The 27,447-nt window shown below is 49.2% G+C and overlaps 1 protein-coding gene across 3 annotated transcripts in view; it reads left to right on the forward strand.

The window, feature by feature from the left end:
• ARHGEF17 (Rho guanine nucleotide exchange factor 17) overlaps positions 1-27,447 on the forward strand; it is a 163,363-nt gene that overhangs the window by 86,502 nt on the left and 49,414 nt on the right. For all 3 annotated transcript variants that reach the window (XM_040426492.1, XM_040426490.1, XM_040426491.1), the window contains exon 3: positions 26,742-26,819. In XM_040426492.1, the coding sequence (XP_040282426.1) occupies positions 26,742-26,819 (78 nt within the window). The remainder of the gene's footprint in view (positions 1-26,741; positions 26,820-27,447) is intronic.

Below are 27,447 nucleotides of genomic sequence, written 5' to 3' on the forward strand. Positions count from 1 at the left end.
TAATCCGCATTTTTTGCAGGTCGGATGCAGACCCCTTCACCGTGCTGTCAGCATCCGTATGTCCATTCAGCAACCTGTCAAAAAAAAATAGAACATGTCCGATTCTTGTTTGTTTTATGGACAAAGATAGGACTGTTCTATAGATGGCAGGACGTTCCATTCCGCAAAATGCGGAACTTACACGACCGGTACCCGTGTTTTGCGGATCCGCAAAAACAGCTATGACTGTGTGCAAGAGCCCTAATTCTTAGTAGGGTGTCTGAGTTTGTATTGTTAGGGGTTGTAGGGTCTGTACTTTTAAGGGTTCTCATCTGAGGTCTATTTTTAGAGGGTCTATGGTCTTATTTATGGTCTACTCTGTATTTTTTTAGGGGATCTGGTTTGGGCTCTGTATTGTTAGGGGGCCTAGGGTTTGTATTTTTGGGGAGGTTTGGAGAGAATCTGTATGTATTATTGGTGTGTATTAATTTTGGGGTCTGTATACGGGGTGTGTGATGATTTGGGCCAGGGTCTACCCTTATATAAAGGGAAGTTCTGGGCTGTATACAGTCGTGGCCAAAAGTTTTGAGAATGACACAAATATTCGTTTTCACAAAGTTTGCTGCTAAACTGCTTTTAGATCTTTGTTTCAGTTGTTTCTGTGATGTAGTGAAATATAATTACACGCACTTCATGCGTTTCAAAGGCTTTTATCGACAATTACATGACATTTATGCAAAGAGTCAGTATTTGCAGTGTTGGCCCTTCTTTTTCAGGACCTCTGCAATCCGACTGGGCATGCTCTCAATCAACTTCTGGGCCAATTCCTGACTGATAGCAACCCATTCTTTCATAATCACTTCTTGGAGTTTGTCAGAATTAGTGGGTTTTTGTTTGTCCACCCGCCTCTTAGGATTAAGATCTGGGGAGTTTCCAGGCCATGGACCCAAAATGTCAACGTTTTGGTCCCCGAGCCACTTAGTTATCACTTTTGCCTTATGGCACGGTGCTCCATCGTGCTGGAAAATGCATTGTTCTTCACCAAACTGTTGTTGGATTGTTGGAAGAAGTTGCTGTTGGAGGGTGTTTTGGTAACATTCTTTATTCATGGCTGTGTTTTTGGGCAAAATTGTGAGTGAGCCCACTCCCTTGGATGAGAAGAAACCCCACACATGAATGGTCTCAGGATGCTTTACTGTTGGCATGACACAGGACTGATGGTAGCGCTCACCTTTTCTTCTCCGGACAAGCCTTTTTCCAGATGCCCCAAACAATCGGAAAGAGGCTTCATCGGAGAATATGACTTTGCCCCAGTCCTCAGCAGTCCATTCACCATACTTTCTGCAGAAGATCAATCTGTCCCTGATGTTTTTTTTGGAGAGAAGTGGCTTCTTTGCTGCCCTTCTTGACACCAGGCCATCTTCCAAAAGTCTTCGCCTCACTGTGCGTGCAGATGCGCTCACACCTGCCTGCTGCCATTCCTGAGCAAGCTCTGCACTGGTGGCACTCCGATCCCGCAGCTGAATCCTCTTTAGGAGACAATCCTGGCGCTTGCTGGACTTTCTTGGACGACCTGAAGCCTTCGAAACAAGAATTGAACCTCTTTCCTTGAAGTTCTTGATGATCCTATAAATTGTTGATTGAGGTGCAATCTTAGTAGCCACGATATCCTTGCCTGTGAAGCCATTTTTATGCAACGCAATGATGGCTGCACGCGTTTCTTTGCAGGTCACCATGGTTAACAATGGAAGAACAATGATTTCAAGTAGAGGTGGGACGAATCCAAATTTTTTCGAATCCGAATCCGAAAAGGTTCTCGAATATATCGAATCTTTCGAATCTCGAATCCTACGAATCCTGTACATAATTGTGTGAACGCACGGTGTAAGAAACAAAGTCAGACCGCGTCAGTTTGTCTGAACCTCCACCTCCCAGTCACGGTCGCACCCTATATGACCGCGATGACCCCCGCTCCTTATCACTACAGAACATACAGGGTAATACAGCCACATACCTCTTACATCCAGTGACGTCTCTTGTAGATGTTCTCTTTCCTCATTTTCTCCTTTCAGACCTTCAGACCAGACACCAGTTTTCAGCCATTTTTTGTCTCTGCAGCTTGACAAAAAAAAAAAAAATCTTAGTTTACTACTTTTCCATCATCCTCTCATCTTCTGGACAAATCATCCTAACACCCCCAATACTGTGCCGCTTTGCTCCCCAATACTATACTGCAGAAACTACCCCTGATAATACTAGTACCACACAGAGCCCCCCATATAAAATACCCCTTCTTTGTGGCCTCAGTAGATGCCCCCACAGTGCCACCCAATAATGTGCCAGTAAGTGTCCCCATAGATGCCCCCCTAATCATGTGCCAGTATCAAGTGCGGAGTGCCTCTCTCCTCCCCCCATGTGCCGGTATCATAGTGCCATCTCCCCCCCAATGTGCCCGTATCATAGTGCCACCTCCCCCCATAATGTGCCCGTATCATAGTGCCATCTCCCCCCATAATGTGCCCGTATCATAGTGCCTCTCACCTCTCCCCCTGGCATTCACAGACCCCCCCACCCCATAACAGTGCCATCCACAGACCCCCCCTCCCCATAACAGTGCCATCCACAGACCCCCCACCCCATAACAGTGCCATCCACAGACCCCCCCACCCCATAACAGTGCCATCCACAGACCCCCCCACCCCATAACAGTGGCATCCACAGACCCCCCCACCCCATAACAGTGGCATCCACAGACCCCCCCCACCCCATAACAGTGCCATCCACAGACCCCCCCACCCCATAACAGTGCCATCCACAGACCCCCCATCCTATAACAGTGCCATCCACACCCCATAACAGTGCCATCCACACCCCATAACAGTGCCATCCACACCCCATAACAGTGCCATCCACACCCCATAACCGTGCCATCCACAGACCCCCCCACCCCATAACAGTGCCATCCACAGACCCCCCCACCCCATAACAGTGCCATCCACAGACCCCCCCCACCCCATAACAGTGCCATCCACAGACCCACCACCCACCCCTTAACAGTGTCATCCACAGACCCCCCCTCCCCATAACAGTGCCATCCACAGACCCCCCACCCCATAACAGTGCCATCCACAGACCCCCCCACCCCATAACAGTGCCATCCACAGACCCCCCCACCCCATAACAGTGGCATCCACAGACCCCCCCACCCCATAACAGTGGCATCCACAGACCCCCCCCACCCCATAACAGTGCCATCCACAGACCCCCCCACCCCATAACAGTGCCATCCACAGACCCCCCATCCTATAACAGTGCCATCCACACCCCATAACAGTGCCATCCACACCCCATAACAGTGCCATCCACACCCCATAACAGTGCCATCCACACCCCATAACAGTGCCATCCACAGACCCCCCCACCCCATAACAGTGCCATCCACAGACCCCCCCACCCCATAACAGTGCCATCCACAGACCCCCCCACCCCATAACAGTGCCATCCACAGACCCACCACCCACCCCTTAACAGTGTCATCCACAGACCCCCCCATTGCCGCTCCAGTAGTTATATAATGTGTAATTGTGATTAATAATCATGCTGCCCCCTCTGTCAGTAGTATTACATTCAATAAATCTTACTTACAGCCGGCTACTGCTATCGGAACAGGCCGGCCGGGCAGACGAGCGGCAGCGTCACTGACTGACGTCACCTGCCTGAGCCGCCTGCTTTATGAATGAAGCGGCGCAAGCAGGTGACGTCAGTCAGTGACGCTGCCGCTCGTCTGCCCGGCCGGCCTGTTCCAATAGCAGTAGCCGGCTGTAAGTAAGATTTATTGAATGTAATACTACACACAGAGGGGGCAGCATGATTATTAATCACAATTACACATTATATAACTACTGGAGCGGAGGGGCCGGAGCACAGTGAACGCACCGGCCCCCAGCTCCGCCTCCCAGTCCCTCCCACCGGATTCGTCGGATTCGTTTCAGGCAAATTACGTCTGGATTCGAGTCCACGAATCCAGCAAGATTCGAGGGATTCGTGGATTCGACGAATCCCCCGTCCCATCTCTAATTTCAAGCATCACCCTCCTTTTAACATGTCAAGTCTGCCATTTTAACCCAATCAGCCTGACATAATGATCTCCAGCCTTGTGCTCGTCAACATTCTCACCTGAGTTAACAAGACGATTACTGAAATGATCTCAGCAGGTCCTTTAATGACAGCAATGAAATGCAGTGGAAAGGTTTTTTTTGGGATTCAGTTAATTTTCATGGCAAAGAAGGACTATGCAATTCATCTGATCACTCTTCATAACATTCTGGAGTATATGCAAATTGCTATTATAAAAACTTAAGCAGCAACTTTTCCAATTTCCAATATTTATGTAATTCTCAAAACTTTTGGCCACGACTGTACAAGGTGGGTCCATATAATGCATGCTTGGCAATATTGTGGCATCAGTGCCCGGAAGACAATGGTTTGTGTCAACAACTTTTTTAAGGGCTAGACCCCCCCCCCCCCCCTTATAACCCCTTTCCCATCAGGCCCTGCCCCCTTTATGCCGCCACTAACTGTTTGGATGCCAGTGCTGTGTTCAATAATGCCTCCTTGGTGCCTCAGTGTCTGGGAGATTTGCCAGGAGTCCACTAGGTTTCCCCTTTTTCCAGGAATCCGGGACGTTTCCCCTTATTCCTGGTGTCTGGTACGTTTCCCTATTTTACGGGGTCCGGTACATTTCCCTCTTTTTCCGTGGGTCCGGTACATTTCCCTCTTTTTCCGTGGGTCCGGTACATTTCCCTCTTTTTCCGTGGGTCTGGTATGTTTCCCTCTTTTTCTGGGGGTGCGGTACATTTCCTCTTCTTCTAAGAATCCGGTACGTTTTCCATTTTTCTGGAAGCCTGGTACGTTTCCCCCTTTTCCGGGGGTCCGGTACGTTTCCCCCTTTTCCGGGGGTCCGGTACGTTTCCCCCTTTTCCGGGGGTCCGGTACGTTTCCCCCTTTTCCGGGGGTCTGGTACGTTTCCCCCTTTTCCGGGGGTCTGGTACGTTTCACCTTTTTCCGGGAGTCTGGTACGTTTCCCCTTTTCCGGGGGTCTTGTACGTTTCCCTCTTTTTCCGGAAGCCTGGTACATTGCCCTTTATTCCGGGGGTCTGGTACGTTTCCCCCTTTTCCGGGGGTCTGGTACGTTTCACCTTTTTCCGGGAGTCTGGTACGTTTCCCCTTTTCGGGGGTCTGGTACGCTTCCCTCTTTTTCCGGAAGCCTGGTACGTTGCCCTTTATTCCGGGGGTCCGGTACATTTCCCTCTTTTTCCGGGGGTCGGTACATTTCCCTCTTTTTCCGGGGGTCCGGTACATTTCCCTCTTTTTCCGGTGTCCGGTACATTTCCCTCTTTTTCCGGGGGTCCGGTACATTTCCCTCTTTTTCCGGGGGTCCGGTACATTTCCCTCTTTTTCCGGGGGTCCGGTACATTTCCCTCTTTTTCCGGGGGTCCGGTACATTTCCCTCTTTTTCCGGGGGTCCGGTACATTTCCCTCTTTTTCCGGGGGTCCGGTACATTTCCCTCTTTTTCCGGGGGTCCGGTACATTTCCCTCTTTTTCCGGGGGTCCGGTACATTTCCCTCTTTTTCCGGGGGTCCGGTACATTTCCCTCTTTTTCCGGGGGTCCGGTACATTTCCCTCTTTTTCCGGGGGTCCGGTACATTTCCCTCTTTTTCCGGGGGTCCGGTACATTTCCCTCTTTTTCCGGGGGTCCGGTACATTTCCCTCTTTTTCCGGAAGCCTGGTACGTTGCCCTTTATTCCGGGGGTCCGGTACGTTTCCCCCTTTTCCGGGGGTCCGGTACGTTTCCCCTTTTTCCGGGAGCCTGGTACGTTTCACCTTATTCCGGGGGTCTGGTACGTTTCCCCCTTTTCCGGGGGTCTGGTACGTTTCCCTTTTTTCCGGGGGTCCGGTACATTTCCCTCTTTTTCCGGGAGGTCCGGTACATTTCCCTCTTTTTCCTGGGGTCCGGTACATTTCCCTCTTTTTCCGGAAGCCTGATACGTTTTCCCCTTTTCCGGAAGCCTGGTACGTTTCCCCCTTTTCCGGGGGTCCGGTACGTTTCCCCCTTTTCCGGGGGTCCGGTACGTTTCCCCTTTTTCCGGGGGTCTGGTACGTTTCCCCTTTTTCCGGGGGTCTGGTACGTTTCCCCTTTTTCCGGGGGTCCGGTACATTTCCCTCTTTTTCCGGGGGTCCGGTACATTTCCCTCTTTTTCCTGGGGTCCGGTACATTTCCCTCTTTTTCCGGAAGCCTGGTACGTTTTCCCCTTTTCCGGGAGCCTGGTACGTTTCCCCTTTTTCCGGGAGCCTGGTACGTTTCCCCTTTTTCCGGGAGCCTGGTACGTTTCCCCTTTTTCCGGGAGTCCGGTACGTTTCCCCTTTTTCTGGGAGTCCGGTACGTTTCCGCATTTTACAGGGATCCGGTACGTTTCCCGTTCTTCTGGGAGTCCGGTACGTTTCTCCTTTTTCCGGGAGCCCGGTACGTTTCCCTCTTTTTCCAGAAGGCTCGCTAATGTTCCAGGAGAGTTGTCAGGCGCCGGTATAAAGGGGGCCTGGTCTGGAGCCTATATCTTTCTTTCAGGGTTGGGTGTAGGGTCTGTAATCATTTTGGGATGTGCTGCGGGGGTCATATCTACTATTTGTGATTCGAATGTTATAGGGTGGGCGCGTCTCCTATATAAAAGGGTGAGGCATAAAGACAAAAAAAATGCGTGGCGCACTATACACGCCGCTTTTTGCTCCCCACTTTGAAATCTTCCTGATGCCCCTTGTGAAAAGTTGACACTCCTGGCTCTGCTACATCTGTATGCCCAGCATCTGCAGATGTGTCCACCAGTGAAAGTGTTAACATGGTGCTCAGCCCCAGCTAATCCTCCCTTCTCTGCCTGTGATTGCTTCTGTCTGTTCAGTGTCTCTTCCCTGCTGAAGCAGAGTTGCAGACAGAAGCAGCGCACCTGTCAGAGGGAGAGCAGAGCAGCAGCCGCCGCCATGCAGAGCAGGAGGAGGAGGCAGCAGCAGCAGCGAGGAGTCAGGGCTGCATCAGCCTGGCATTAACCATACGCCTCCATCCAATTAGCAGATTATTTTTTTTTTTAGGGGGTTGGGGGGAATCACCGCGTCCCTTTTTTAGTATTATTATAATTTTTATTAGTTGGTGGCTGTGACTTATCGCTGTTATAGCATCAGTGAAACACCGAGGACCCCGCATGCTGCAGATGGTGAGGACGCTCGCCCAGTTCACCATCGCGCTGGAGGACATGAGAGAGATGGGAGACAGCGCCGAAGCGTCGCCAGGGGACAGTGCGGAGGAGATGCAGGAGAAGGATTCAGCCGGTGGCGATGGGACTGCGCACATCACCGAGGTGATGAATGGGGGGGGGGGGGGATGCTGCTGTGGAAAATACGGGGATGAGCAACAGGTTAAGGGACTGTGGTGCAAAGAGTCTGCTTAAAGGGGGTCTGCAGATTATGGTAATAAGACCAAAATTACAGAGCATGGAGGGAGGGGCACGTCGGCACACATACATCTCATGGATACAGGCTGCTGGATAGACATGCGCCTCCCCCTGTAGCCACAGGCCCCAATTTTAAAGCCAGGGGCCCCACTGAGTGAACTAGAGGTCACCCTAGAGAGCCCCTTTAATGCCCTATATGCCCTTAAGCATCATCTTCTATTTCTATAGTAACATCTGTACCTGGGAAAGCTGGATGACAAATATGGCAGATATTGCAGCCGGCCCCAGGCCCCTCTTGGCAAATTTTTCTTCTGTTCAGGACCCTGGGAAAGTTGGGTGACGCTTCTGAATGCAACATTTTACCTTTTTTTGAATGGTCAAGATCTCCCCTTGCTGTTAGTGAAAAAGAGAACAACCTCGTTCGCATCCACTTACTTGGAAATAACTGGAACTTTTCACAGCTGAAGGTCTGTTACAACTGTATCCAGTCTACACAATTCTCTTACCTGCACTGATACACTGTAACAAACTATCCAGACAAGGACGTTGGTATTGCTGATGATGCATAGTTTTCCAGGTGAGCTGAACGCAATAGTAACAAACCTACAGCTGTGAGAGTAATCAGACCTGCAGAAAACAGTCAAGCATCGTATGCTATAAATTGTAATATTTAAAGGGGGATTCCAGCTGTAATCGCTTATCAGTATGAAGGGTGGTGGGAACTGGTGATGGCCATGATGCATACAATGTCCTGATGATAGGCAGCTTCATGACCCAGCGCCGCAGTGCTGAACCAGGAGCGAGGAGGGTAAGTATGTCAGGGGTCTGCTGCAGGGTCTAACCAATATGTTAAGGGGGTCTGGTCTAGGGTTTGAAATTAACATAAGGGTCTGGTCCGGGGGCCCCGATATTAATATAAGGGATCTGAATACATTTAGGGCTGTTTCACATGAGCGAATGCCGTGCTGGTAAGGCTACTATCACAATCGCGGTTTGACTTTCCGTTTCTGAGATCCGTTCAGGGCTCTCACACGCGGTCCAAAACGGATCAGTTTTGCCCTAATGCATTCTGAATGGAAAAGGATCCGCTCAGAATGCATCAGTTTGCCTCCGATCAGTCACCATTCTGCTCTGGAGGCTGCCTGCAGCGTTTTACTGTCCGCCTGACAAAGCGGAGCGAGACGGATCCGTCCTGGCACACAATGTAAGTCAATGGGGACGGATCCGTTTTCTCTGGCACAATAGAAAACGGATCCGTCCCCCATTGACATTCAATGGTGTTCAAGACGAATCAGTCATGGCTGTAGAAGACATAAATACAACCGGATCCGTTCATGACTGATGCATGCGGTTGTATTATTGTAACTGAAGAGTTTTTGCAGATCCATGACGGAGCCACAAAAAACACTAGTGTTAAAGACAGTCAAGCCCCATTCCGGACAGCAGAGACACGGAGCATTAACATGATTAATAATGCTCCGTGTCTCTCTGGCCTCATGCACACGACCGTTGTTGTGTTCCGTTCCGCAAAATGGGGTTCCGTTGTTCCGTGATCCGTTTTTGTTTCCGTGTGTCTTCCTTTATTTTTGGAGGATCTCCAGACATGAAGGAAAGTAAAAAAAAATCTAAGTCAAGTTTGCCATGCAAATGATAGGTAAAAAACGGACGCGGACGCGGATGACAATCTTGTTTTTTCACAGTCCCATTGACTTGAACGGGTCCGCGAACCGTTTTCCGTGAAAAAAATAGGACAGGTTATATTTTTTTGACGGACTGGAACCACAGATTGCGGATGACAAACGGTGCATTAGCCGAGTTTTCAACGGACCCACAGAAAATCACGAAAAACTGAACAACGGACACGGAATAAAACAACGGTCGTGTGCATGAGGCCTCTGTGATCTTTTTACTACAAAATCACAGTGAGATAAAGTTGTCACCGTGATTTTGTAGTAAAAAAGTCCGAGAGGCACGGCAATCATGTTATGCTCCGTGTCTCTGCTGTCCAGAACAGGGCTTGGCTCTCTTTCACGCAGCGGATTACCCGCACGAGATCCGCTCGTGCGAAAGAGCACTTAGGGTGTCTGGTCCGGAGGGTGAAATTAATTTAGGGCTCTGGTTTTAGGTTTGATAATATGCGGGGGCTGAAAATAATTAGGGGGTCTGAAATTATAAGGGGCCTGAATGTATTAAGGCACTCCTGTTTATATGACCCTCACCCCTCAAAAACGCCCATTCCCTTTTATTGCCAAAACCAGGCTGACTTCGCCATGTACTGTTGTCCTTTTACCTAATCTCTGGCCGTGTGACATTTCAGGGGTCTCTGTGCGAGACTGACAGACGGGAAAAGACGTCATCGTTTCAATTAAACACTACAGGGGACGTGGAATACAAAGGCAATCGGGAGCTGTTGCCCATGGCAACCATTCAGGCTGCTGCTTTCATTTTCCACAGGCCTTGTGGTCCATAGCAACCAATCAAAAAGCTGCTTTCATTTTATAAACTGCTTTTGGAAAATAAAATCTTAGCTCTGATTGGTTGCTAGGGGTGACTAGACTGGCCAGTCTGCTAAATGAGGCCCAGTTACCGGTTGTAAAAACTTTATGGGGGCGGGCACTGTGGATGTCACTGGTATGGGGGGGGGCACTGTGGATGTCACTGGTATGGGGGGGGGGGCACTGTGGATGTCACTGGTATGGGGGGGACAAAGTGTCTGTCCCCCCATACCAGTGACAGAAACTTTGTACCCCCCATACCAGTGACAGACACTTTGTCCCCCCCCATACCAGTGACAAAGTGTCTGTCACTGGTATGGGGGGCACTGTGTCTGTCACTGGTATGGGGGGCACTGTCTGTCACTGGTATGGGGGGGACAAAGTGTCTGTCACTGGTATGGGGGGCACTGTGTCTGTCACTGGTATGGGGGGCACTGTCTGTCACTGGTATGGGGGGGACAAAGTGTCTGTCACTGGTATGGGGGGCACTGTGGCTGTTACTGGTATGGGGGGCACTGTGTCTGTCACTGGTATGGGGGGACTAAGTGGCTGTCACTGGTATGGGGGCACTGTGGCTGTCACTGGTATATCAGCGACTGTCCTGGTTTATTATCACAATTGCTTCTTCTTGTAAATGGCACCATTCTGTTTTTGGCTTCTTTTGGAAGACATGATTAAACTTCCATCAGTAATGCACGACGTGGTCTTCGGCGGAGAGCGGTGAGACGAAGGATTCCAACGTTTCCAGGTCTGTAAGTTTCTTGTAATCCCCTTATCATGGAGGAGCAGACGAGGACATGTGCTGCACTCATTTCTCTGTGGAGATCGGTTCCTGACGTAGATTTTTCTAGGCCCAGTCTGTTTTGGGGATGGCGCAGTACAACGTCCCAGGTAAAAAGTACAAGTTCTCCCCATCATTCTGCACTCAGTCCCCATAATGAGAAAGTGAGAACAGAATGTCAGAAATCTTTAATAATTTATTAAAAAGGAAAAACTTAAATCTTGCATTGACAAAGGTATTCAGACCTTTTCTCAGGACTTTGGGCTCATGCACACGACTGTAGCCGTGTTTTGTGGTCTGCAAATTGCGGATCCGTAAAGCATGGATACAGGCCGCGTGCATTTCACATTTTGCGGAACGGAATGGCCAGCCCCTAATAGAATGGTCCTATCCTTGTGCTTAAAGCAGACAATAATAGGACATGTTCTATAGGGATCAGCAACCTCCGGCACGCCAGCTGTTATGAAACTACAACTCCCAGAATCCTTCTTTCACTTCAAGTGGAAGTCCCATGAACGGCAGGTTGCTTACACCTGTTCTATAGTTTTATGGACGTGCGTATGCGGACAGTATGGTGTGCTGGCCGCATCTTTTACGGTCCTATTGAAGTGACAGGGTCCGCATCCAACCCATAAAAAATGCATGTGGTCCAAAAATACGTTTGTGTGCATGAGCCCTGAGTTTAGGCCCTTTTGGCAGTGATTACAGCCTCCGGTCTTCTTGGGGATGATGCCACAAGGTTTCCACACCTGGGTTTGGGGATTTTCTGCCATTCTTCTCTGCAGATCCTCTCAAGTTCTGTCAGGTTGGATGGGGGCGTCAGTGGACAGCCATCTTCAGGTCTCTCCAGAGATGTTCCATTGGGTTCAGGGCTCTGGCTGGGCCCCTCAAGGACATTCAGAGTTGTCCCTAAGCCTCTCCTGTGTTTTCTTGGCTGTGTACTTCAGGTCATTCGCTTGTTGGAAGGTGAACCTTCAACCCAGTCTTAGGTCCAGAGCACTCTGGATCATGTTCTTATTAAGAATATCTCTGTACTTCACTCGATTCAGCTTTCTCTTCACCCTGACCAGTCTCCCTGTTCCCCCAGCATGATGCTGCCACCACCATGCTTCACTGTAGGGATGGTATTGAGCGGGTGATGAACAGTGTCTGGTTTCCTCCAGTTGTGACGCTTAGAATTGTGGCCAGAAAGTTCAAGCTTGGTTTCATCTTACCATAAAATCTTGTTTCTCACAGTCTCCTTTAGGTGAATTTTTTGCAAACTTTTATGTATCTTTTACTGAGGAGAGGCTTCTTTCTGGCCACTCTGCCATAAAGCCCAAATCGGTGGAGGCTGCAGTGATGGTTGACCTTCTGGAAATTCCCGTCGGCACACATGATCTCTGGAGCTCAGCCAGGGACACCATTGGGTTCTTGGTCACCACTTTACCAAGACCCTTCTCCACCAATTACTTAGTTTGGTGGGGTGGCCAGATCTAGGAAAAGTCCTGGTTGTTCCAGAATTCTGCCATCTAAGAATTATGGAGGCCACTGTGCTCTTGAGGAAATTCCAGTGCAGCAGAAATGTTGTTGTCCCCTTCACAAGATCTGTACCTCCACACAATCCTGTCTCTGAGCTTTACAGGCAGTTCCTTCCTCCCCGTGGCTTGGTTTTTGCTCTGATGTGCATTGTCAGCTGTGAGATCTCATACAGACAGGGCTGTGTCTTTCCAATTCCTGTCCAATCCACAGAATTTACCACAGGAGACTCCAATCCACGTGTAGAAACATCTCAGAGATGATCCAGAGAAATGGGAGGTCCCCAGGGCTAAAGGTCAAGTGTTACAGAAAAGGGTCTCAATACTTATGTCCAGGTGTTTTTCCTTTTTAATAAATTTGCAAATGTTTCTGACATTCTGTTCTCACTTTCTCATTATTGGGAATTGAGTGCAGAACGATGGGGGAAACTTTTTTCAATTTTTTTGTACAACGGACCTATAGACATACGGAAACACAATGCACACGGAGTAACTTCCTTTTTTTTGCGGACCCATTGAAATGAATGGTTCCATATACGGTCCGCCAAAAAAACGGAACGGACACGGAAAGAAAATACATTTGTGTGCATGAGGCCTAAGGATTGGGAATTATTTAAGGCTGGTGTCACGCCCTGATGCTATCACTACACGGAGCAGCAGTAATGACAAGTAGTGTAAATAATGAGGCGTCACTGGTCCTGCGTTTTCGCTTTCTTCTCTGGATTAGTGCTTTGCACAGAGCAGATGATCTGAGCCCCCTCACTGCAGGGTCGGGACTCTGAGGGTCTACTTCATGGAGAGGATGGACTTTGCGACACCTGGAATAAAGGAACTTAATGGGGACTAACGAAGGCGACTGCGCCATATTGTAAAATTGTGATCATTCATGCTGTTACCATGAGTGGCCGGGGGGGCAGATTCTGCGCAGGCACCTGATGACTTTTTGGCATTGAATCCGCTCCAAATTCTACCACCAGAGGCCGAATGAGACGCTAGTCTTAATAAATTCCCCCATTGTGTGACGGCATGCTTACCTTGCTTATCCTCCCTGCTGTGATGGTAAATACAAACTATTGCTCCCTGTTATCAGCCATTTCTGCCTGGGGTAAGATTTTTGGCACAAGGGCAAATAAATGTTCGGTGCCTCTTTGTGCGCTGTTGGTCCATTATCTATGTGACTGCAACTTATCTAGGCAGCACAATACTCTTGACATTTGTCATTAATACGCTGCTTGTAGTGATCACTCAAAAAAAGAAAAATAGTAGCAGGACTTACGGATGTATCAAAAATGTCTGTGGTTGTGGTGTCCGCGGTGTTGGATACCAGTTTGTAGTATCCCCAAAGTTACTCCCAAAAAATTAAGCCGCAGCACTCTCTGGTCCTCAATCTATACTGGTTTATTCACCAAACAAATGAGATGTTTCGACCTCACTGTCTTTCTGAGAAAGATCTTGAGGTCAAAACGTCACATTTGTTTGGTGAATAAACCAGTATGGATTGAGAACCAGAGAGTGCTACGGTTTTATTTTGGTCTTTTTTGTAAGAACTGCTTGTAGTGATGACATTCACTTTCACTGCAGGCTGTAAAGCGAGATGCCTTACTTTGCCACTTTGGAGCTTAGGCGTCCCATCATGCACCTGATAAGTAATGTATGTACACAGTGACTCCACTAGCAGAATAGTGAGTGCAGCTCTGGAGTATAATACAGGATGTAACTCAGGATCTGTACAGGATAAGTAATGTAATATATGTACACAGTGACTGCACCAGCAGAATAGTGAGTGCAGCTCTGGAGTATAATACAGGATGTAACTCAGGATCTGTACAGGATAAGTAATGTATGTACACAGTGACTGCACCAGCAGAATAGTGAGTGCAGCTCTGGAGTATAATACAGGATGTAACTTAATGATTTTCTTAGTCTACGACGTAAAGTCATAGTTTTATTAAAGACACGGAGGCTCATATTGCATTCCCTTTCTTTACTGTCCACCAATAGCAGCAAAGAAATTTACATAGACAAAAGTAACCATAGTAACCCCAATGTCCTTCCCCCTACAGCCCCTATAATAGGCAGCTCCTCCTGTAGACCTTCCTCTTTCTTTGTGAACCTGTCACCAACTTCAGAAATCACCGGATCAAAACTCAGAACGCGAACTGGAACGGACATCTCCACTTCAAATGAACCCCATCAAGGAAGCCAACATGGCTAAACCGTGGGAACAGGACAACCGGAGGTGCAGTGTCTTGGTATAGGCCGGCATTCAACCTGAAAAGAGAAAACAAACAGAGATGTCAAGTCCAACAGCGTATGGCCAACGCAATCACCTGAAACATACATATCCAAAAGAGGGTTACTGCTAATAATAACAATAATAATACTATTAATGATAACAATAATAAATAATGAGACAATAAAATGATGAGCCGACGACGAACAAAAAATTCTGAAATAACCCAAGGGCGGGAAAAAAGGGCGGGCAATACTCGCCTCCGTGTCTTTAATAAAACCATGACTTTACGTCGTAGACTAAGAAAATCATTAAGTTTTACACACGGAGGCTCATATTGCAAGTTCAAAGCTGATCTATAAAAGAGGAGAACAAGTGAGAAGGAGGACGAAAATAAAACTCCCTAAAAGTGGTGGCTCTAAACCAATCGGCCAAAACGTAAAATGTCCTCTAAACGGGCCCCCGAAACCGCCAAGGAAGTGGCTGATGCACTCCTGGCGGAATGAGCGGTAAGGATGGAGGTATCTATCCCCGCCAGGGACATGATCCATTTCAGCCAACGCGCCAACGTCGGACTAGAAACCGGTCCGAAAGGATGGCGAATCGAAAGAAAAAGTTGCAATACCGCAGAAGAACAATGGGCCCTAGTCCTGGATTCGTTCTCCCGCAAACAAGCCACAGGACACAACGACTGCGTCGAAGGGAAACTGGGGTAGGCGACCGACCTGATGTTGGTCTTAGTGCGACGCCAGATGTTAAAAGTGACGCCCTCGGACGTAAAAGATCGAGCGTCGTGATCAAGAGCCCGAACATCCGAGACCCTCTTACAAGAAATGAGGCAAAAAAGAGCTAATAATTTAGCCGACAACTGCCTCAATGAAAGATCCGAATTACAGGGCCAAGAGGAGATAAAGGACAGGACCAAAGAAACGTCCCATGTGGTCGAAAACCGCGGCCGGGGAGGGCGAGCCATACGAGAACCGCGCAACAAGCGAGAAACAGAAGGATGTTGACCAGCAGGAACACCGTCATACCCTAGATGAGTGGAAGAAATGGCCGACCTGAAGAGATTTATAGTCCTGTAAGCCTTCCCTGCCTCAAACAATGAGGTGAGAAATTGCAGAAGGTGCGTTACAGACGCCGAAACGGGATCCAGGTCCCGTTCCAGACACCAGCCAGCCCAAGTTCTCCAGGCTGCCCAATAAGACTTTCTGGTGCCTGGAGCCCAAGCGTTGTCCAATAGGCGTCTAGTTGCCTCCGAAATGCCATCGACAGCTCTAGGTGTCCGGAGATCCGGCAAACCATCAGCTGAAAGGACCCGTCGAGGAGTAGTGGGTGGCGAAGACCTTGAGGACTGCAAAGCAGGTCCGTCCGATTCAGGAGAAGCCGGGAACGTCCACTAGGATCTGCAGCCGCGACTAATACCAGGCCTGAGAACCCCAGAACGGGACCACCACCACCAAGTCCGCTCGTTAGCGACGAACCTGGAGGAGAGTCCGTGGGACAATCGCAAATGGGGAAAAAACGTAAAGGCGGCCGACAGACAAATCCAGAAGGAACGTGTCCACCGCCACTGGATCCGGACGCCAGCTTAAGAACCGGGCGAGTTGCGTGTTGAGCCATGAGGCGAAGAGATCGATGGCCAATGGACCCCACACTTCCGATACCGCGGCAAACACCTCCGGATCCAGCTGCCAATAGCTGCCGTCTGATAGATAGCGAGAGTTCCAATCCGCTCACACATTGATCCGACCCGGCAGGTATTCCGCTTGCACCAAAATGTCCCTGGAGAGGCAATATGACCAGAAGTCCCTCGCCAAACGCGCCAAGGTCGCAGAGTGTGTACCGCCCAACCGATTGACATAGCGGACCGCCAACACATTGTCCATCCTCAGCCTGATGCATGCATTGGCAATCCCGTTGGTGAAGCTCTTGACGGCGAAGGAACCGGCCAGAAGTTCCAAGGTGTTGATATGGAGGCGAGCTTCCTCCTCCAACCAGTGACCCCCCGTGGAGACTCTGTTGCGATGAGCACCCCAAACCCTGGAGGCTCACATTCGATTCCACGGTGAACTCCGGTTGAAATCCAAAATTCGCTCTGCCGTTCCATGCCTCCAGATTGGCGATCCACCCGCGTAATTCCTCTCGGGCTTCCACGTCCAGAACCACCATGTCCGCAAAGGCAGCACCGGACCGAAGGTGTGCGATCTTCAGTCGCCGGAGAGTACGGTAGTGCAAGGGAGTCGGAAACACGGCCTGAATTGAGGATGCCAATAGACCGATGATGCGGGCCAGATGATGTAACGACAGATGGGGAGCGGCCAGAGCATGACTCCGCTCCTTGAGGATCGACTGTGATTTCGTAATCGGAAGAATGAGGGATTCCCAGATCGAATTCACCATGAAACCCAGAAACTCCATCCGATGTGACGGCACGAGGCGGGACTTCTCCACATTGAGGAGAAAGCTGAGATCCACCAGTAGGTCCGACGTTCACCGGAGATGATCCAGCAGAATCGTACTGGATCGATGCATCAGGAGGGTGTCGTCCAGGTAAACGATGAGGCGGACGCCCCGACTCCACAACCAGGACCCAACCGGACGTAGCAGCTTGGTGAAACACCAAAGTGCCGAAGACCATCCGAATGGGAGGCAGGTGAACCTCCAGACCTCCCCTATCCGCCTGAAGCGGAGAAGATCCCTGGGAGGCACGGCCACGGGAACCGTCAGGTAAGCATCTTTGAGGTGAATCCCTTCCATTCTGAAATGGCGATAGCGCACCACCGCATTTGGAGCGCGAAGATTGATGACCGGTCGTATCTGACCGCCCTACCACTGCACGAGAAATATGTTGGAAGGGGAGCCTTCTCTATCGCTTGTTAGTGGAGGAGGGACAATAGTTCCGCGTCTACAAGCACGTGATCTGGGTGCGATAGTTACGGGGACCCCGTGAGCTCTATGTGGAAACCTCTGACCGTAGTCAGCACTCATAGGTTTGAAGTGATGAGTTCCCAGGCACAGAAAAAATGTTGGAGTCTGCCCCCTACACAAAGGGCCGTAGAATCCCCGTCCGAGGTTGGACTTACCGAAAGACTTCCGAGAGTTGGGGTTGCCTCTGAAGGACCGGGAGCGCCATTGGCCACCTCTGGCCGGAAGAAGGGCGAAGGATTCCGCTGCTCCTGGAATGGACTCCACCTGCAGAATAGTGAGTGCAGCTCTGGAGTATAATACAGGATGTAACTCAGGATCAGTACAGGATAAGTAATGTATGTACACAGTGACTGCACCAGCAGATTAGTGAGTGCAGCTCTGGAGTATAATACAGGATGTAACTCCGGATCAGTACAGATAAGTAATGTAATGTATGTACACAGTGACTGCACCAGCAGAATAGTGAGTGCAGCTCTGGAGTAAAATACAGGATGTAACTCAGGATCAGTACAGGATAAGTAATGTATGTACACAGTGACTCCACCTGCAGAATAGTGAGTGCAGCTCTGGAGTGTAATACAGTATGTAACTTAATGATTTTCCTATTTCATGACGTAAAGTCATAGTTTTATTAAAGACACGGAGGCGAGTATTGCTTACTCCTTCTTTACTTCCACCAATAGCAGCAAAGGAGAAATTAACATAATCAAAACAATAAAGGACCCTCCCCTAACAGATCCTATAATAAGCAGTGTCCTCTTTATATCTTCCTCTTTCTTTGAATCCACGACACCAACCGCCAAACCATAACCAAAACGAACCGAACTGGAACTGGTTCCGACACCGACCATTCTTGTCCCTCCAACTGAAGAACTCAAGCCAACATGGCTATCATCTCAGGAAACCTGGAACAACACGGAATTCCATCTGCCAAGGAGTTTTCAACCTGAAACAGAACAAATAATATAGCCAGTGTAAACACATGGGTACAAATACGCAATCTCGACCCTATTACGGTCGTACATTAAAAAGGTCGCTGAAACAGAACCATAATAAACCTTAACGGTAAAACGTCATAAATAACAACAGAGACAGTGTAATAGTCAATAATAATACCATAACAGTAATAATAATAGGGGGGGCAGGAGAAACCTAGGGCGGGCAATACTCTCCTCCGTGTCTTTAATAAAACTATGACTTTACGTCATGAAATAGGAAAATCATTAAGTTTTACAGCAAGACACGGAGGCTTCGTATTGCAAGTTCAAAGCTGCTCAATAATAGCTGAAAACACATGAGGGGGAGGACGAAAATAAAACTCTGTGAACGTCGTGGCCCTAGACCAGTCAGCCAGACGCAGAATGTCCTCCAAACGAGCCCCCGAAACTGCCAGGGCAGTAGCAGCCGCGCCCCTGGCCGAGTGAGCGGTAAAGATCGTCGTATCAATCCCGGAAAGGGACATGACCCACTTCATCCAACGCGCCAAAGTGGGACTGGTAACTGGGCCAAAGGGATGGCGAATAGAGAGGAAAAGCTGCGTAATGTCCGCAGACCGGTGAGACCGAGTGCGCAACTCATATTCCCGTAGACAAGCTACAGGACAGAGCGCCGGAGAAGACAGAAAACTGGGATAGGACACAGACCGAATATTGGTCTTGGTACGCCGCGTGATGTTAAAAGTAACACCCTCGGGAGTAAAGGATCTGGCATCATGATCCAGAGCCCTGACATCAGAGACCCTCTTACAGAAAATCAGGCAAAAAAGGGTCAGCAACTTGGCCGACAGTTGACGGAGGGAAAGAGCCGCGTTGTCGGGCCAGGAAGAGAGGAAAGACAGGACCAGGGAAACATCCCACGTAGTGGTGAAACGTGGCCGAGGAGGCCGAGCCAAGCGTGAGCCACGTAAAAGTCGAGACACCAAAGGGTGTTGACCAGCAGGAACGCCATCAAATCCCTGATGAGTCGAGGAAATCGCAGAACAGAACAAATTGATGGTCCGATAAGCTTTCCCTGCTTCAAAAAGAGATGTCAGGAATTGCAATAATTGGGTTACAGATGCCGAAACGGGATCCAGGTCCCATTCCATGCACCAGCTAAACCCAAGCTGCCCGGTAAGATTTTCGGGTGCCGGGAGCCCAAGCGTTGTCCAGGAGGCGTCTAGTTGCCTCCGAAATTCCCTCGACCTCTCCTGGAGTCCTGAGATTCGGCACGCAAGAAGTTGAAGGGAGCCTTCGACCAGCAGGGTATGTGGGGCACCCAGAGGGTCCTGGAGGAGATCCGTCCGCGTCGGGAGTAGGAGATGTACATCGACCAGGAGTTCTAGGAGGATCGGGTACCAGGCTTGAGATCCCCAGAAGGGAATCACCACCACCAGTTCCGCCACCTGACGCCGAGTCTGTAGCAACATCCTCGGAATCATGGCAAACGGTGGAAACGCGTAATGTAGGGCTGAGGACCAGTCCTGTAGAAACGCATCCACCGCTTCTGCTTCCGGGTCCGGCCGCCAGCTGAAGAACCTGGGCAGGTGAGTATTGAGCCGTGAGGCAAAAAGGTCTATGGAGCAAGGACCCCAGATGTCCGAGATTGTGGAGAACATATCCGGATTCAGCCTCCAGTCGCTGCCGTCCGTGAAGCATCGGGAACTCCGATCCGCTTTGTAGTTGTGAAGACCCGGCAGGTAATCATGATGTCCCTGGACAGACAGTAGGACCAGAACTCCTTCGCCAGTCGGGCTAAGGTGGCCGATTGAGTGCCGCCTAGGTGATTGACGTATCGGACCGCCGACACATTGTCCATGCGTAGACGGATGCATGCATGAGCTATGCCCTTGGTGAAACTCCTGATGGCAAACGAACCCGCTAGAAGTTCCAGAGCGTTGATGTGAAGATGGGTCTCGGACTCCGACCATCGACCCCCAGTGGAGATACCCTCGCAGTGGGCACCCCAGCCTTGGAGACTCGCGTCCGACTCTACCGTGAATTTCCGGTTGGAATCCGAAGATTGCTCTGCCGTTCCAGGCTTCCAAATTGCTCAACCACCAACGAAGTTCCTCCTGAGCTTCCTGATCCAGAATCACCGCGTCTGCAAACGAGGCCCCGGCACGGAGGTGGGCGATCTTCAGGCGCTGTAAAGCCCGATAATGGAGCGGAGCGGGGAAGACTGCCTGGATAGAGGAGGCTAGTAGCCCAATGATGCGAGCCAGGTGGCGTAGGGATAGGGAGGGAGTTGAGAGAGCATGTCTCAACTCCTTGCGTATCGTCCGCAATTTCTCTGCAGGAAGACTGAGAGATTCCGCGACAGAGTCCACCGTGAAGCCCAGAAACTCCATACGTCGAGTCGGTGTGAGGCAGGATTTCTCGAGATTGAGTAGAAAACCCAGACCCGTCAGAAGATCCGAGGTCCACTGGAGGTGTTGTAGCAGAGACGACTGACATTGGTGCATAATGAGGATGTCGTCCAGGTATATGACAAGACGAACCCCACGGCTCCGCAGCCAGGCCATGACTGGGCGCAGTAACTTGGTGAAGCACCAAGGCGCTGAGGAAAGACCAAACGGTAGGCAAGTGAAGCGCCACACTTCGCCCTTCCACAGGAAGCGCAGAAGATCCCTGGAGGAGGAGGCAATCGGGACCGTCAGATAGGCATCTTTGAGATCCAGCTTCACCATCCAGTCCCCCGGAATCAACAAGTCCCGAAGGAGGTGAATCCCCTCCATCTTGAAGTGGCGGTAGCGCACCACAGAGTTCAGTGCCCGGAGATTTATGACTGGACGAAATTGTCCCCCTTTTTTCTGAACTAGAAAAATGTGGCTGAGAACGCCCCTTTGGGTAGGAGGGGCCCTTTCTATCGCATCCTTGTGCAAGAGGGAAAAAAGTTCTACGTCCACTAGCTCCCTGTCCGCTAGTGCCAGGGGAGGGGGAGAAGGGACGAGATCTGGCGAACCCGTAAGTTCTATGTGGAACCCCTGCACAGTGTTCAGCACCCATGGATCTGATGTGATGCTGGACCAAACGTGGGAACATAGACGGAGTCTGCCCCCTACACAAGGAGTGAAAGAAGTCCCCACTGGGGAAAGACTTACCAAAAGATTTTCTGTAGTTCGGATTTCCTCTAACCGACCTGGAACGCCATTGGCCGCCTCTGGCCGGGAAGAACGAGGGAGGATTCCTTTGGTCCTGGATAGGAGGCCTCTGGTTGAAGGAGCCTCTGCCCGAGCTGCGGGCTTGATAACTGGAGCGGCCGGACAGACGGCCCCTACTACTGCCGGCCCTAGTGGAGACCCGTCCCTGAAATACCCTTTTCATGGAGGACTGGGCCTTGTCCAATGCGGTAAATGCTCCAACGTACCTGCTGAGGTCCTTGATGAAGGAATCCCCGAACAGTTGACCCTGAGCATCCTTCCCTGTCTCAGTGAGTGCCAGGTTGGCCAATTTTGGGTCAATTTTAAAAAGAATGGCTTTACGCCTTTCAATGGACAGGGAGGAGTTGGTGCTGCCCGCAATGCAAATGGCTCTTTGTATCCAGCCAGTAAGCTCCTCCGGATCAATCGGAGAGCCGTCCACTCTGGCCGATTCGGCCATCTCAAAGATTTTGGCGAGGGGGCCAAAAATGTCGAGGAGCTTGTCCTGGCAGCTCTTAATTGCGGAATCTAACCCTTTACGGGGATTCCAGCCGGTTTTAGACAAAAACTGCGTCATCTTTTGATCCACAGATGGCGTTTCACAGACCTTGTTTGGGATTAATGGTCTAGGGCATTCCGCACGAAGCTTGCTGCGCGCCTCTTTGCTGAGAGGACGACGCACCCAATGCTCAAGGTAGTCACAAACATGAGCTACCGGCATCCACTCCGCCGACCTAGGGTGGTGGAGGGCATCAGGGTCAAATAACGGGTTGCCTGAGGGATCCACCAGGGTAGAAGCCGTGTTAGGGGCGGTGGTGGATGCGCCCACGGACCCAGATGTGGAAGGCCTAGGGCCTGAGGTGCTTGGAAACTCAGGTTCCATCTCCAACTCTCCATCAGAGTTGTCACTTGCCCCCGCATAAGCCTCCATATCAGATTCATTATCAGAATCTATGTCATCAGTTTGTGCTCTAGCACATTTCCACGTTCGCGCCCTTTCTGCCTGGCGCGGTAAGGCTCTTTTGCGCGATCTAAGCGCGCTATCATGGGTGGCTTGGATCACACCAATCAAAGTCTCCTGGGCAGGAGGTTCAATGGTAGGCTGCGGGTTAGTGGGTGTAGGCATTAGATTAGAGGGGCCAGGAGCATGGGCAGATAAGGCCTGAGATATGGTCTGAGAGATCATTGAGGACATGGAGCCCATGGCCTCTATAATGGCACTAGACACTGAGCGTTGTAGCTCCAGGGCCTGTGCACTCATGGCTGGCAAGCTGGGGTCCCCAGTGGGTGGGGGGGGATTAGGCCCAGAGGGAGAGCGGTCTGAGGACATGATCTCGTTTATTTAGAGATAAAATCTAAGTGCAGAGTAACCGATGGGGGTACCTAGTCTAATGGTGCCTAATCTGTGGCAGAAAACTAACCTAAGCAGGGGTTAATCACCCCAAGCAGTGTAGCAGGAGCCGAGTGGAGCAGCAAGGCACTGGTGAATGCTCCGAAATCCCGCGAGAGGACGGGCGTGAGCTCCCAAGATGGCCGCCGAGATCTCGGAGCCGCGGGAAGCAACAGAAATATGCCGCCGAAAACCTATGCCGCCGGAGACCAACGGGGAGGAATCAGAGGGGCGACGAAGGTAGGAGTAGAGGAGGGGGGTCAAAGAACACACCCCAAGAAAGGAAAGGATTAAACAGGGGATAAAAACGCCGATGAAGTCAGGCAGAGGGGAAAGAGAGGGAGGGGGGGGACGACCCCCAGATGAAGGCCGCAATAGGTGTATGGGGGATACAGTAGTACTGAGAAACAATCTCCACAAATGAAGGAAAAGGGAGACCCTGTTAAAGGGTTTCTGTCACCCCGCAAAACTCATTTTTTTTTTTTTTGGATAGTTACATTCCTTATAGCGCGATATAGCAGAATATAATGCTCTTACTTACTTTCATGCGGCCGATTCTTTATAAAACGAACTTTTATAATATGTAAATGAGGGCTCTACCAGCAAGTAGGGCGTCTACTTGCTGGTAGCTGCTGCAGAAATCCGCCCCCTCGCCGTGTTGATTGACAGGGCCAGCCGTGATCTCCTCCTCCGGCCGGCCCTGTCAGTAATTCAAAAATCGCGCGCCTCGCGTCATTCGGCGCAGGCGCTCTGAGATGAGGAGGCTCGTATCCTCAGCACTCCCTCAGTGCGCCTGCGCCGATGACATCACCGAAAGAGAAGACGTCATCGGCACAGGCGCACTGAGGGAGTGCTGAGGATACGAGCCTCCTCATCTCAGAGCGCCTGCGCCGAATGACGCGAGCCGCGCGATTTTTGAATTACTGACAGGGCCGGCCGGAGGAGGAGATCACGGCTGGCCCTGTCAATCAACACTGCGAGGGGGCGGATTTCTGCAGCAGCTATCAGCAAGTAGACGCCCTACTTGCTGGTAGAGCCCTCATTTACATATTATAAAAGTTCGTTTTATAAAGAATCGGCCGCATTAAAGTAAGTAAGAGCATTATATTCTGCTATATCACACTATGAGGAATCTAACTATCCCAAAAAAAAAAAATGAGTTTTGCAGGGTGACAGAAACCCTTTAAAGGTCAGAACAGTATATATATACTAGGCAAGTATTAAAACACCATGCAAAGACATAATTGCTTCCAAATCTAAAATCACATAATCGAATATAAATAACTTAGCTTTGGTGGAGCAGCAAAGTAAGAGGAAGATATAAAGAGGACACTGCTTATTATAGGATCTGTTAGGGGAGGGTCCTTTATTGTTTTGATTATGTTAATTTCTCCTTTGCTGCTATTGGTGGAAGTAAAGAAGGAGTAAGCAATACGAAGCCTCAGTGTCTTGCTGTAAAACTCAGGATCAGTACAGGATAAGTAATGTATGTACACAGTGACTGCACCAGCAGAATAGTGAGTGCAGCTCTGGAGTATAATACAGGATAATAACTCACGATCAGTACAGGATAAGTAATGTATGTACACTGTGACTCCACAAACATCTACATAAAGTTCTCCCTCCTTTCTGTAGCAGATACATTGTAAAGAGCTGAGTATGAGTATAAATCTCACAGGATACTATGTAACAGACGCAGTAGTGATGACTACAGTAGTACTACAGATCCCAACATGCCCTGCCACAGACAGTCTGCTTTTGTTGCTGTTTTTGTGCGATTTCCTCTGATCATGGCAGGTACTGTGAGCGAGTTCTTCACCCCCTGCCAGCTGAGGTGGGTGCCTGCAGCTCTCCTGTTGTGTAGCTGTGAAGTCATTGGTTATGGCCACCTTCCCACGGGACGGGGTCAATACCAGCACATAATGTGTTCTGTGTGCGATTCTGAGCATCGCAACAACTTAGGACTGAAACCACACAGGATCCAACATTCACAATAGGTGATGTCACAGCTTATCTACTTCCCCTCCCTGCACAATGAACTGTGCACAGGTCACAGAGCATGCCCACATCTCTCTCCCATAGAAATTCCTATGGCCATTGTGGCTGCTTTAAGACTCTGAATGCTATTAACAGCAGCTCATGCAAGATGGCACTCCCTACCCCCATAAACACAGCTTCGGCTTTGCATCTGATTGCAAATGGGGCCCTTTTAGGGATGATGCTTGGTGGGGTTTATGACATACATTGGGGTCTCTTACCTGCACCCTAATTTACAGCCTTTTTTTTTTCTGGTGATTGTTTCCCTTTAAATTGCCGTACATTTTGTCTATAACTCGGAGATATTATTGCCATGGTGAACCCGACGTCATATGACTGGGTGAGGATCAGTGTTCACAGGTCTCCGTCCATGTGACTAGTCCTCAACTACATGTATGTGGGGGTGATTCATGCGTGTTTCCATGGCGATTCTTTCTTTCAACTATCCATTGTATTTCTATGAAATGTGGCGCGTCTGAGTGGATGATGGTGATGATGATGATGGCTCCTTCAGACTCTCTGCTGCGTGCCGTCTATTCATAACCCTGCTTCACCTTCGTATTCATGTCAATGAATAGAATAGCGGCTCCGTGCCGCCATCACTTGCTGTATATAATGCTATACGTTACTGGAGGCGGGGGACATATTGTTGTGCTGTTGCTTCCCCCGTTACAAAAAAACATTATCATATATCTTTTTGGTTCGCCAGGTTCATTTTTTTATACTCCTAGGTCCTGGGTGACAAGCAATATGGCCGCCGTTGGAGGTTACAACTTTCTTGAAAGATCTTACACAGAAAATTGGTATACAAACAACTAACTAAGTAGTTTTGGCCTTCTGGAGGTTGGAAATGATGGGTGACAACCTTCAAGGTGAGCGTAGCCTTTGGTTGTCACCAATATAACTCAGAAGCAGGGGGTGTACACCTTTAGACCATCTCTTTTCCTGGTAATCCCGGTGATCTTCAGTAATCTATAGATGGTTCCAACTGCAAGTGTTTCAATTCCCTGCAGCGCCACCACAGGGGGAATCAGAGTATTACACAGTTCTCATTGAATTCAAAGTGCTGTCCATGTATTATATGGACATTTTGGGTCCTCCAGAGCAAGAGAAGCTCTTTGTAGCTGATCTCTTCTATATATGGGGGTCCTGATGACAACCCCCCCCCCCCCCCCCAATATCGCCTCAGAATTCTCCAATATCTCCATTTAAAAAAAAATAAAAAAAATTTAATCGGACAACCCCTTTAAGAAGTTAACTTTACCTCCTTTAGCCAGAAAGTTATTTAAGAAAGTGTCCACCGTTGCAGTAGATTCTGCGCTTTACTTATATAGTATGGCTTTTTAATTATATGACCTTTTATTCTCCATTCACACATAAAGCTAAATTCTGATTTCTGCTGGCAGAGAGACGTTCGTTGTGGGCGCTGACAGGTCACATGACTAGCTGTGGTGGGCATATAAATGCAATACAACTTTAATTTTTGCTTTCGCTTTTGGGGTGACTGGAGGAGAAAATGATGTTGCTAAAAATGTGTACACGGGTGGAGTTGTTTTTGTGGAGTTTTTTTGCTTTGACTTTTCACTGTTGCAGCAAAACCACTGCGGGCGACGAATCGGGGCTAGCTCCACCCCACATGAGCCCCAATAAAGACGCCATATTGTTGGTAATCTTTGCCTTGTGTCTACCTTATGCTAGAAAATGATCCTGTGACGTCCCATCATGCACCTGTCTTACAAGCTGTTTTTATTCTTGCAGGATATGAGGAAACATGTCTTTCTGACCCTTCAGGACACGGAGCAGTCATACGTGGAGTCGCTGCGCACACTCATGGAGGTACAGCACTGTGGGATTGTTGTGTGCTACCTTAATGTAGAAATCTCAAAAATAACCAAAAATAATTTTGAACAAGTGTTTTGCCCGACATGGAAAGGAATGATTGAATCTTAAAGGCTATGTACACCTTTAAGGGCATTTAAAAAAAAAAAGTTTTTATGCATTATGAGCTAAAAATCATTTTTTCAGTTGGTCTTTATAAAAAATATGGAATCCTTTTCTCTGTACGGACCTGAGATGCTCTAATAGAGGGATTTGAATTTTCTCTCTTTTTCCATCAGGCAGGATGCTGACAGGCTCCTTATCTCTGCTCTCTGACATTATAAACACTCATCAACTGATAAGAAGAGTCTTAAATAAGTGTTTATGACCCCTTTGTAATTTGGAGATAAGGGTTATTAGATGACCGACACAAAGTGAAAGTACCAGTCACACTGCTAGAAAAACCCTTTGTGACAGAACGGCTAAATATTTTTAAATAAAGACCAATTGAAAGAATTACTTTTTAGCCCCAAATGAGTAAAATGCAACCATAAAAAAAAATTTCCCCAAAGGTGTACAAAGCCTTTAAATAAATACAAAAAGATAAAAATTAAAAAGTTATTATAAATAAACAATTAAATAAACT

This window comes from Bufo bufo, chromosome 3 (assembly GCF_905171765.1).
Source record: "Bufo bufo chromosome 3, aBufBuf1.1, whole genome shotgun sequence".
Classification (NCBI taxonomy): Eukaryota; Metazoa; Chordata; class Amphibia; order Anura; family Bufonidae; genus Bufo; species Bufo bufo.